At 58.6% G+C, this 11,320-nt stretch overlaps 1 protein-coding gene and 2 long non-coding RNA genes across 3 annotated transcripts in view; 1 reads left to right on the forward strand and 2 right to left on the reverse strand.

Moving 5' to 3' along the window:
• Positions 1-2,269, reverse strand: part of LOC136558862 (uncharacterized) — a 76,987-nt gene extending 74,718 nt beyond the window's left edge. The window contains exon 1 of the long non-coding RNA XR_010783939.1: positions 2,153-2,269. This is a non-coding gene — a long non-coding RNA (uncharacterized lncRNA). The remainder of the gene's footprint in view (positions 1-2,152) is intronic.
• Positions 2,270-4,308: 2,039 nt separating this feature from the next.
• LOC136558881 (uncharacterized) lies at positions 4,309-6,638 on the forward strand. The gene is made up of 2 exons (XR_010783943.1): positions 4,309-4,484; positions 5,844-6,638. It is a non-coding gene; the product is annotated as an uncharacterized lncRNA (long non-coding RNA).
• Positions 6,639-7,143: 505 nt separating this feature from the next.
• DLX5 (distal-less homeobox 5) lies at positions 7,144-9,941 on the reverse strand. The gene is made up of 3 exons (XM_066553639.1): positions 9,409-9,941; positions 8,082-8,266; positions 7,144-7,839 (listed from the first exon to the last, which is right to left on the reverse strand). The coding sequence occupies exons 1-3, from the start codon at positions 9,761-9,763 to the stop codon at positions 7,507-7,509; spliced, it is 873 nt and encodes a 290-aa protein (XP_066409736.1). The 5' UTR covers positions 9,764-9,941; the 3' UTR covers positions 7,144-7,506.
• Between the last annotated feature and the right edge of the window lie 1,379 nt (positions 9,942-11,320).

Raw genomic sequence — 11,320 nt, forward strand, 5'->3', positions numbered from 1 at the left:
ACTGCTCCGCTGCTTAGCTGAGCTTTCTCGCCGAGGCAAAGCTCAGAGCCCTGTCTTTCTTCCCAAAGGTTGGAGACTCCAAATTATTAAGAAAGGAGGCGCCCTCCTTTGTTTCAAAGAGCAGACAATGCAAGCTGAGGAATGTTTTGCAAAGCCCTGAGAGGTGCCCAGGCACACAACACGCTGTCCAGCCAGCTTCAGCCGCACCGGCTTGTGGAAAGCACAGCAACAACTGACAATGAAAAGCCTTTTCCTCATCCAAGCTGGGTGCCCCATACTGCGAGAATTAATGGCTAGAGACCTGGGCATCCTTCAAATTATGAACCTTGAAACCACTGAGCCATTTATCAGAAGTCAATAGAGATCCTCAGAGTGCTCCATATAATGACAGCTACATACAGTCGTGCAAAAGGACAGTCACTATAATTAGACACAAAGCAAAGACTACTTACCAATATACCAGTTTTTTGGGGGGTGTTTTTTGGTTTGGTTTTTTTTTTTTGAGCAACTTCCACGCTCAGTCAGTCTTCAGAGTGCTTTAAAACCGATCAGTCTTGTCATTTTCTACCATTCGTATTGTTACATTAGGAAAAATGTTTTCTTTTCTTTTTTTCCCCTTCCCACTGTGAAACTTTGGGTTCAGAGCTCCCCAGGATCAATTCTGAACAAAGCCTCCAGCTGCAGTGCCATCCAATTTGAAGCAGACATTGGGGACAATTTAAGGTTTTTATCCACAAGAAGGTTTTTTTCCATTCTCTTAAATGCAGCCATAATTAGAGTAATTTTTCATGTAGCCCGCTGATTACAGCGTTTTTACCGTCAAAGATAATTACCTGTAATTTTCTTCCACTTTTAATACTAAAAAGCCATCTTTATTTAGATTCAGGAACAGGAAAGGCGAAACAAAAGAGGAAAATTATTCTGTTATTCATACACAAATTGCAGAGACGTAGGGCCTAAAATTGAAAATTAACCAAAATTATAATGCTGAAAAGAATGGAAGAGGCTTCAGAAGTACAGCTGGTAGTGGGGCTCACTGAATTATTCAAATGACACTGGAGAGAAAGCTACCATACATTTAAACCAACAGCATTGTGTGCATCTTTCAGAAAACCCCGCTTTACACCGCCCTCCCCCCCACGCCGGCCCCTGTGCGGGCTCCCCTCGCCTCGCGGAAGGGCGGCGGATGCCCCGGGGAGCGAGTCCCGCAGCCCGGGGAGCCCGGCCCGGCCCGGCCCGCACGGCCCCCGCAGGCGCTTTAACCCTTTCGCTGCGGGCGCCCCGCGGGGTGGCGGCGGGCCGTCCGTCCGTCCGTCCGTCCGTCCCGGCGATGGCGGGCACGGGGGGGCGGGGAGCGGGGGGTTCTCTGCCCCTCGTGGGCTTGCGGGGTCTCGTCCTCCCCCGCACGCCGCGCGTGGGTGCCGGCGCGGAAAGCCTCTGGCTGCGTCGTGCCCTCCTCCCCCGCGAGCGATTCCTCAAATAGGCTCCGAGAAAGCCCAGACAACAAGCGAGCGAGCGAGCAAATAAACGCTAACAATAATAATAAAAGCCCCATTAGGTTAGTGGCGTGGGAGAAGGTGGGAAAGGTAGGCCTTCCCGGGAGCGGGGTGGGAGTGAATGGCAGCGGCGGCTCCCACTCGCGCGGCGGCCGCCCCGGGAGACTCTCGTGAAACAGCGTCATCTATGGATGGAGCCCGGCAGCTCCCCACGGCAGCGCCAAACCTGCCGCTGCCGGGCTGCCAGCGCCGGCTCCGCCACCGCCCGCCCGCCCGCCGCCCCGGGAGCCGCGGAAAGGCGCTGCCGCCGCCCCGGGAGCCGCGGAAAGGCGCTGCCGCCGCCCCGGGAGCCGTGGAAAGGCGCTGCCGTCGCCCCGCCGCGGGCACGGGCGGACGGGGCTGGCCCGGGGTTCGCACGGTTCTTCCGCCGAGTCCCGCTCGCCCCTCCGGCAGCCCGTCCCGTCGGGGCTCCCGCCGCATCGCCGGCAGCATCGGGGGAAAGGGGGCGCTTATCTGTGGGGGTCCGGCCGGGGAGGGAAACCACCTGCGCGGGAATGACCGCCGGTGTGGGGGAGCACAGACGGAGCGTGCCTCGACGGGCGAGGCGCGGAGCAGCCACAAACCAGCCCCAAACCCGAGCGAGCCCCAAAACTTACCCCTCTGAAAATCTGCTAAGCAAGGATCGGGGTCTAGAAATCTGTACTGAACAGAAGCAGTGGAGAATATTTTTCTGAGTCTCAGGGCAGAAGCTCTTTCTCTATATTCTTGGTTGAGTGAGCACATCCAGGTGTGAAATTGTTTGCACACCCCAGCACCTCTTATATTGCCAGCAAAATTAGCTGTTATTACTGTCACTGTTTAGTGATGGTTAGCTTGATAAAAAAAACCTGCTGTAATCAAGACCTGGCGCATCTTTGCAAATTACAGATAATTGTAAACGTCCAGATTATGATAATAGCATCCTAATCCAGCCTGCAATATAATTATTACAGAGTGTTACATCTGAAACTGTCCAGTAGGGCTAATTCAGCCATTATTTAGACCCTATTTTTGCACTGCAAATGGGTTGCTGAGTTGAAAATGTACGATTGTAATTTCACGGGGCACTCAATGAGTAATGGTATAGGGAGGGAAAAATACAAAAGTGAAATGTGAACACTAGTGATCAAATCAAACTCTGAAGGACAAAAGACTGTTTGATTCATAGGGAATGAGAAGAGCGGGAATTAAGAAAATAGCAAATCAGTGGTCTGCAGCGTTACGTGTCCAAATCTCAACGACTGCGAGCCTGATGTGCAGTCAGGGACTGCTGCTTCGGCTCCCGCCTCGCATCAGTCCGCCTCTCGGCTCGGCTCTTCCCGGCAGCCTCTCCCCGGCACCCGGAGCATCCCCGAGCTCCCCACCTATCCCCAAAAGAGGGATCGCCATTGTCTTGTGCCTCCTCTCAGGTGACCGAACGTCACTTTCGGGCAAGAAGCCTCGGGAGCTTCGGCACCGGGCGGAGGAGGGCGCGGGGTGCGGGATGCGGCGCCGGGCGCTCTCCGCGGCGGGCTGCGGAGCCTTTTGCGCTCCCGCGCACCCGCTGGACCGGTCCTCAGGGGTCCTTAGGGAAATTATCACAGAACCGACTCAATTGTAATTAATTAATCAAAAGAGCCTGGCTAACAGGACTACCTGCAGCTAGCGAGGTTAACTCACCGGGCTAGCTGGCTTTCGACTCCTGATTAACTTTTATTAACCCTGGACACGAAATACACAAACCCCCTTCATTTTTTAATGACCTAGATCATCAAAGCGCGGTTGCCGCCGGACCGGTTGGTCTCCGGTTGGTCCCCGCAGGGTCCAGATGAGAAGAGGCAGCGCCCGGGGCCGGCCCCATGGGCAGGAGGGCTGCCTCCCCGGCCCTCGCTGGCCTCTCCCGACCGCAGCCGCTCCTGGCAGCCCGCAGTCCAACTCCGCGCCCTTTTCTCCATGCGCATTAGTAAAAACCAGGAGAATAAAAGAAAGCTCAGCGGATAGCGCGAGGCGAAAACCCTACAAAACGCGTTGTACGGTACGTATCGATGAGACCGTAAAGATCTCCTGGAATGGAGGGCCAGCTCCGCAGCCAGGCAGATGATGCCGCTGCAGAGCACGAAGCCGGGTCAGCATCCGGCCCGGAGAGGCTGCCTGAGCCATCCTGCAAAGCCCAGGCTGAGGCTGAGACAGCCTCTCCGGGAGTGCCGAGGGGCAGGCGGCAGCGGGAGAGGAGCGAGAAGCCACCCCCAAGCTCTTCCTCGCCAAATGCCCAATCTGTCGCCGGTTCTGGCCGGGTCCGGCACTCTGGGCCCTCACCTGAAGGTGATGAAGGTGAGGGAGCCTCGAATTTTACCCGCGACTTTGAGGGTCGTGTCAGTGGAAGGTGCTCTCACAGACAGCTGGGGCGAGGGTGCGTGGCGGGATTTATCAGGTCTGTATTCCAGGCAGATAAACTATTGTTTATCATCCTCCCCGAATCGCATATAAATAGACACACCACGGAACAAAGAGAACTATTTAACTGATGCAATAGAGATTCTCCCTAAAAAAAGAGAAAGCGAGGCTTAATGTAAACTTCGCGTTTCCTATTTTCACAGCTCTTATCTGACCTATAAAACAGGTTATTGAGTTACTACAAGCAATCGCTTAAATGACTGAAAGCAAGAAGAGGGGGTTCCCACACCCCACCCCCCCGCCCCGATTTTCCTGAAGCAATAGATCTCCTTCCCTTAATCCACAACCGAAACACCTAAAGTCTGTCAGTCGCAAAATTGCGTGGCAGAAATCTTTAATTGATGCCACATGTGGGATGCACTCTGGGGACACAGCGCTGCCGGCGGTGGAGCGGGCAGAGCGCGGAGGCCCGCGCAGGCAGCGCGGCCGCGGGGCAGCGAATGCCCGGGGGACACCGAGGGGAGTAAGAGGGCGACAGGAACGCCTGACGAGCGGGCTGCCCTGCCGCCGTGACAGGTTGGAGGGGGTGTTTTTCCTTTCCTCGGGAAGGAGCGGGAGGGAAACCGAGGCGCTCTGCGACGAGACGGCAGTGCCCGGCTGGAGGCTGTGCCCGCGGGCGGTGCGGGCAGATGCCCGGGCAGGAGCGGGGGCTCGGGCGGAGGGGGGAAGGGGGAAGGTGCTGCTCCCGCCGCCGTGGGAGGGGGTGGCGGGCACTGCGTGTGTCTGGGTGGCGGTGATGGAGGGGTGCGTCCCAGCCGGGGGCTAGCGCTAGGGAGTGGATGCGCTGTGGGTGTGAGAGCCCCAGGGAGGGCAGGCAGTGCCAGGAGCTCTCGATCTGGGGAAGCGGGGGCTGCAGGCTGCTCTGTGCGTGTGTGTCTGTGTGTCTGCGCGCCTGTGTGTGTGTGTGTGTGTGTGTGTGTGTGTGTGTGTGTGTGTCAGGCCCTGTGGCTCAGCCCTGGAGCCGCTCGGCACCCACAGGAATGTGGCTCCTCTCGGCTCCCCAAACTGCCCCGGCTCCGCATGGAAGTGGCCGCCAGGAAAACAGAAGGGAGGGGAAGAGGGGGAGGGGCGGGGAAAGCCCCGAGCCAGCAATCCGCCGAGCCCAAACCCAGCATCAGACAAAGGACAGTTCATGCCATCCCTTTCGCGGGGAAGCAAGGGGGGAGGCCTGGCCAAGCTGGGCTCCCTCCGGCCGCCGCCGGAGCCCAGGGGGTGCGCCCAGGCGGGAAGAGGCGCCGGGGTGTGCCTGCCCCTGTGTGCGGGGACAGAGGGGACAGGAGCATCCATCCCCTCGGCCCGGGGCTCTCCCGGAGGGGCGGGCGGCCCTGAGCGTTCATCGAGGTCGGGGCCACGCGACGGGGAGCCCCGGCGAGGGCATTTCTTTCTTATCCTCATCAGGGGAGGGATGCCAGGCTTTTCCCGACCTGCCCAACACCAACCCGCTCTGGGAGGAGGAGAAATTAAGCAGGGAGGGGGACCGGCATGGAAACTAAGCCGAGCTGACTCGGCTGGCTTGGAGAGGCGAGCGATGCCTAGTCCAGCGGCCGCGGTGTGAATTCCCATTTCTGCCCGGTATGCTGCTTGCCGGCATTCCGCCTTCCCGGAGCTGTTTCTGCGCTGTCCGTCCGGGCCGTCCCGGCCCCGGCAGGTTACCGTAACCCAACAGCCCCGCGGCAGCTCCTCAAAGAAACGGGGTGGGTGGACCCACCTGGGACATTGCCTTCCACCTCTTGTGTCCAAACATTTCTGCAAAGGGAAGTGACCTCCGGGAGGAGAGAATTTCTTACTGCAGGTCGAATGCTTGTCTAGAGGGAAATGAGGAAAAGAGCGGAAGAAAATGAAAGGGTCAAGTTTTAAATTTTTTTTTTTGCACAGGATGGAAGTGAGCAGAAGAGATGAAGCCGAGCTCTTCGTCAGCCCCAGAGTCTCGGGAAGCCCCTGAAACCTTGCGAGTTAAAAGAGCAGGAGACGGTCCCCAGAAGGGCGGAAGAGATGGGGAGCGGCGGGCAGGGGCGGGCAGCAGTGCCTCCGGCACCCCCGCAGCCTCCCCGGCGTGCAGGGAGCACAACCGAACAAACTGGTCTATTGTACTGCAAGACATTTACCAGCCCCCAAACCTGCTACAAAACGGCAAACGCGGGCTTCTTTCTTTGGGGAGAAAACTGCACAAACCACACTCACGCACACGCACAAAACATGGCAGGCAGGAGAGGAAGGAGAAAAAAGGAGGGGGAGGGCAGCGGGGAGGAAGACTGGAGATAGGTAAGTGCGCCCCAGGGCAGGAGCGTGCCTTTTCAGGCCTCGCCTCCCCCCTTTCCAGCACTCTCCCCGCCAGCCTCAGCTGCCAGAGGGGCATCTTTCATCTCGGGGATCCTTCCAGCGACGCCTTTGGCACGTTCACTGCTGCCGCCGTACCCCGCTCGGCCGTGAGCTACCGCTGCCCCCTGCGATGGGGGTCCCCGTGGGAACGTGCGCGCCGGGGGGCCCCGGGCCAGGATTTCGACTGGGAGAGAGAGAGAACCCGAGCTCCGTGCGAGGGGTCCGCGCCATGGGCAGCACTCCGGCCATCTCGCCAAGCCGTGCCCCCAGCACTGGGCAGCGCCAGTGACTGCTTTGACGCAAGGGTTTTTCCCTAAATCGTGTAGAAATAAAATAAAAACAATAAAAGTACCTCTGAAACGTTCCTCCTTCTGTCGAAGCCGCCGCAGGCTTTTAGCAGGAGTGAGGGGAGCGGGGCCCTCATTTTATTCTTTTCTCATATTTAGTGGCTCCCTTTGACGGAAACGTAATTTGTATAATTAGCCGAGCGCACACGGGCGACTGATGGGCTGTGGAGTGTGCAGCTCTCGACGCTAATTGCTCTCAGGAAAGGATTCAGGGCGGCTTAAGGCGAGAGATTCGCTTTCTCGCATCAGGATGGGCAGCTTTCCCTTCAGCTTACAGCCCTGTGCAGTGGGATGGACGCGGTCTTGCCAGAGCCCCTTTCCCAGCGGGGAGAGAGCACCGCGGGTACCTGCAAGGGCCAGATCCTGCCAGACTGCTGTGGCCACGGCATGGCACTGGAGCAGAATACGAACTCCCAGCTCCCGGCCTCTTTCCTCACTTTCTTTCTGGAAGCAAATTAGTATTATTTTTTTTTCCTCTTATTAATAGAAGAAGGGGTAATTTGGAAACATTTCTCTTGGTCGAAATAATTTTATTTTATTCAGAATATACAGTTTAATTCCTCTATCTACAATTATTTACAGGGTTAAAATAACATTGAAAAAAGTCTCTGGAAAAGTTGAGGTCATAGATTTCAAGGCACCAATGATAGTGTCCACAGCTGAGCCAAAAAACGTCCGTATTGTATAAAAAAGGGTTTCCTTTGAAATGCAATAAGTTACATGCACAAGCTTTACACATTTTAATCTTTTTGTTTGTTTCTTTTCCCTTTTAAAAATTCCCCATATGCATTCCTTTCGTTATTATTCCTTAACAGTAAAACACAGGAGTCCAAGGAGCAACAAAAAAATAATAAAATAATAAGGGTCAGGCTCTAATAAATCGTCCCAGAGGCCAGCGCTAACGGGTGCTGTAGGGAGCCGTGGGGTTGGAGATGAGAGTTGATGGAGTTGGCAGCGGGGTACCAGGAAGTGGAGCTCTCCAGGTAGCTGGATGCGGGGGACGGGTTGGAGTTTGGAGGGTGAGCGTGTGCGTGGGCATGGTGGCTGAGGGAGCGGGACGAGCCCTGAGGTTCCCAAACCGCAGGTGACTGTGGAGAGTTGCAGGCCATGGGGTCGCTGGAGCTGGGGCTGTGCTCCGGAGGCATCTCCCCGTTTTTCATGATCTTCTTGATCTTGGATCTCTTATTCTGAAACCAGATTTTCACCTGGGAGCGGGGCGGGAGGAGAGGAGAAGGGAGGAAAGGGGGAGTGGGGAGGGAAAGCGACACCATTAATGCCCGCCTGGCAAGCCGGTGCTCCGCGGCTGCGGCGCCCCGCCGCCCTCCCGCCCCTCCGGGGACCGATCCAGCCCTTCCCGCCGCGCCGGGGTGAGCCCGGGCTCTGGACCCGCCGGGCCGGGCCGAGCCGAGCCGAGCCGAGCCGAGCCGAGCCGAGCCGCTCGCGGTACCTGTGTTTGCGTGAGTCCCAGGGAGGCTGCCAGCTCGGCCCGCTCGGGCAGGGCGAGGTACTGGGTCTTCTGAAACCTCCTCTGCAACGCTGCCAGCTGAAAGCTGGAATAAATAGTCCGGGGTTTGCGCACTTTCTTTGGTTTGCCGTTCACCATCCGCACCTCGGGCTCCGCCACCTCCTTCTCTGCACGGGCGCAAGAGCGGGAGAGAGACGCAGACTTGTTAAATTCGGCACAGGCTCCGCTCCGCTCCGCGCCGCCGGGGCGGCATCCCGCCCGCGGGCCGGGCCGGGCCGGGCCGGGCTGGGCAGCGGCGCCGGCCCGACGGGCCCCTGCGGCTCCCCCCGGGGCTCCCGCAGCCGGGCGGCGGCCCCGCGCAGCCTCCCCGCGGTGAGACGGGGGGGAACCCGCTCCCTCCACACCGGCCTCGGCCACCCCCGGCCCTCCTCCTCCGCCTCCCACGCCCGCCCCGGGCATCCTGCCGGGCGCGCAGCGCTGCGCGGGCGGGAGCGCAGGGCATGCGCGGGCGGTGGGAGGATGGCTGGGGCCCTGCTGGGAAGAGCTCTGTCCGGAGCGAAGTCGGACCCAAGCACTGACCACTTCCTCCGCACACCCGCGCCAGCCCCCTGCCGCCGCCGGCGTGTCCCCAAGCGCCGCCGCGACCGCACTCGTCCCAGCCAAGCCCCAGCCGCTTGGCTTTACCACGGGCTTGTTTATTTTTTTTTCCTCCCTGACCCTCTCTTATTTTTTTCCCCTTTTCTTTCCTTTTTTTTTTTTTCTTTTTTTTTTTTTTTTTCTTCCCCTACAGCAAGTTACAAAGAAGCAGAGCACTAAAACCGCGACGCTTTCTGGCGAAAAACCCTCCCGGCTTCGCAGCCCCGCCACTGCTGGTCTCCCCCTCCCAGTCTCCTCCCCCGCCCCTCCAGCACAGGGGGAAGGAAACTTTCTTCAACACCGCGAACCTGAGTTTGAGACACGCAACAAGGCTCGGCTATTTTCTCCCTCTTCCTGCGGGGGGAAGGAGGAGGGAGGCAGCCGTGGGGGCCCGGGGGCAGCTGACAGAAGCGCTAAAGCGCTAGTCCTACAATTTGTAGTTTAGCTCATGCGAGCTGGTCAAAAATGTAGACGAGAAAACCAGTTCTCCACTTTTTTTCCACTCCAAATTTTCTTCCCCCCCCCCATTTATTTATTTATTTTTAGTTTCCCTTCTGGCTCAGGGAAAGCCGCATCCCCGAGCTCCGTGGGTCAGGGATCTGCCGGGGAGCGCTCCCCCAGCCTCCCCAAAGCCGCGGGAGCGTCCCGCTCACCCCGGGCCCCCGGCCCTCACCTGGCTGGCTGGCGGAGCTCTGGACGCGGTTGTAAGCCCCGCTGTACTGGTGGTAGGGGCTGGCGTAGCTGTAGTCTGCATAGGCTTTGGCAGGATAGTTCCCGGCAGATCCGTTCATGCCGTGGTACTGGTACTGGTAGGGGTTGAGCGCTTTGCCGTAGGAAGCCGAGGTAGGCGAGCAGTAGCCGTGCGGGGCTCCCCCCGCCGGGCTGTAGTAGTCGGAATCCGTGGCGGAGGACTCGGGTAAAGTGGGAGATTCCTGGGACGGGTGGTGCATGGCTGCAGCCGTTTGGAAAGGAGCTTGGAAGTCGCCGGATCTGATGTTGGGGACCCTTCTGTCAAATACTCCTGTCATAGCTCGGAGCCGGCGGCGGGCTGGGGCTGGCGGCGGGGCTGCTCGGCTCTAAGCAGACATGTCTGGGGGAGGAGGCTGCGGCGCGGTGTCTGTCTCCGGCAGACTGCTGGCTGGGGCGCAGCATAGGCTTGGTTAAATCCTTAATTGCGCTCTTACGCACAGCAGGGTGGATCGGGTTCCATTGGCCAGAGCAATCGGGAGCAGCGACACCCTAACTCGTCCAACTAGTTTAGCACAACAAAGCTTCGGCTTAAAAAAAAAAAAAAAAAAAAAAAAAAGAGAGAGAGAGAGGGGAAAAAAAGGAGGAAAAAAAGTCCCATTCAACCTCTTTTTAAAGTGAATACCAACAGCAATCTCCGAGTCGGAGCGCCGCGATTGGGAGGTTTCCGGCTCCCCCCACCCCTGTAGCCGGCGAGGGGGCTCGGCCAGCCCCGCAGCCCGGTGCCCCCGCGCCTCCACCCGCAGCGCCCCGGGGGAGGCTGCAGCCACGCCGCTCGGATTTGCCGTCCGGTCCCCCTTGGCTACGCTGATGGCTTGGGAACACCGCACCGGGCGCTCCGGGCTCCAACTCGATTTCTGATCTGGTGACAATAACCATTAGCGTGTCTGACCGTGCTGCTTCCCTCGGTCCGTCCTTCTTTCCCGGGGAAACGTCCGGGACCTCCGCGCTAAACACAGCAAACCCTATTACCCCCAAGTACCTTGAATTTTAGTTACATCATTTCCTGCATTTCCAAGACCCCAGCACGGCCCGGAGCCAGCGGGAGACTCCCGGCATAATGCCCTGCCGTGGGGCTGTGGGGGAGCTGCCAGGGGCACCACCCGGCTTAGGGGCACCCAACCCCGCGGATTTCGCGCAAAGCAACCTGCCCGTGGCACGATGTCCGTGGCTGGAGAGCCCCCGACTCTCTCGCCAGCTCTGGAGCCCGTCAAGGTTCGCTTGTGACCGCTCGGCCCCACGAACGTGCGCTCCTCCAGCCCCCGGGGCGATGCTCATCGTCTGGTCCGCCTTCGACCCAGGGTCAGAAGCCCCTGACGAAGGGAGCTCAAATCCCCCTCACGCGTGGGCAGGACCCCTGTGAGGCCGCCGTGGGGCTTCTCCATCGGAGGCTGTGCCAGAGCCCGCTTCCCTGGTGACAGTCCCACAGCAGCGGCCGGCGCTGTGCGGGGGGATCGCCCCCACAGCCCTCGGGCCCGCAGCTCCCTCCTTCACCTGCACCCGTCCTCCCGCACCCATCTACGCACCCAGGCGCCAGCAGCGCGCTTCAAGTCCGGGCCGGGGAGAGCCACGGGCTGCTGATGCCCGTCCCTGCTGATTTTACAGCAGCGTTGCAAAAAAAAAAAGGATCAAATTTTACTAGACACTAAGGAAAACAAATAAAAGGCTGTTTTCAGTGACCTGGAGTTGTAGATTTTTCTGAAGTTGTTTACTCTCCAGATTTAGCCTGTTTGCTCACCGAAGATCTCCCAGCCAGCTGAGTAACACTTGTAACACAACCGTGCATGTTGTACTTGAACTTATTGTTTGCTTTGGAAATGTCCACAGCTCATATAAAA

Source organism: Molothrus aeneus, chromosome 1, assembly GCF_037042795.1.
Source record: "Molothrus aeneus isolate 106 chromosome 1, BPBGC_Maene_1.0, whole genome shotgun sequence".
Lineage (NCBI taxonomy): Eukaryota > Metazoa > Chordata > Aves > Passeriformes > Icteridae > Molothrus > Molothrus aeneus.

Bases quoted from the DNA above. Each gene is read 5' to 3' on its own strand.
- DLX5 (XM_066553639.1), bottom strand. From the start codon at position 9,763: ATGACAGGAGTATTTGACAGAAGGGTCCCCAACATCAGATCCGGCGAC. The intron at 8,267-9,408 runs GTGAGGGCCGGG...GCGCCCGTGCAG, and splicing joins GAGCTCCGCCAGCCAGCCAG to AGAAGGAGGTGGCGGAGCCC. The intron at 7,840-8,081 runs GTACCGCGAGCG...CCCCGCTCCCAG, and splicing joins TGGGACTCACGCAAACACAG to GTGAAAATCTGGTTTCAGAA.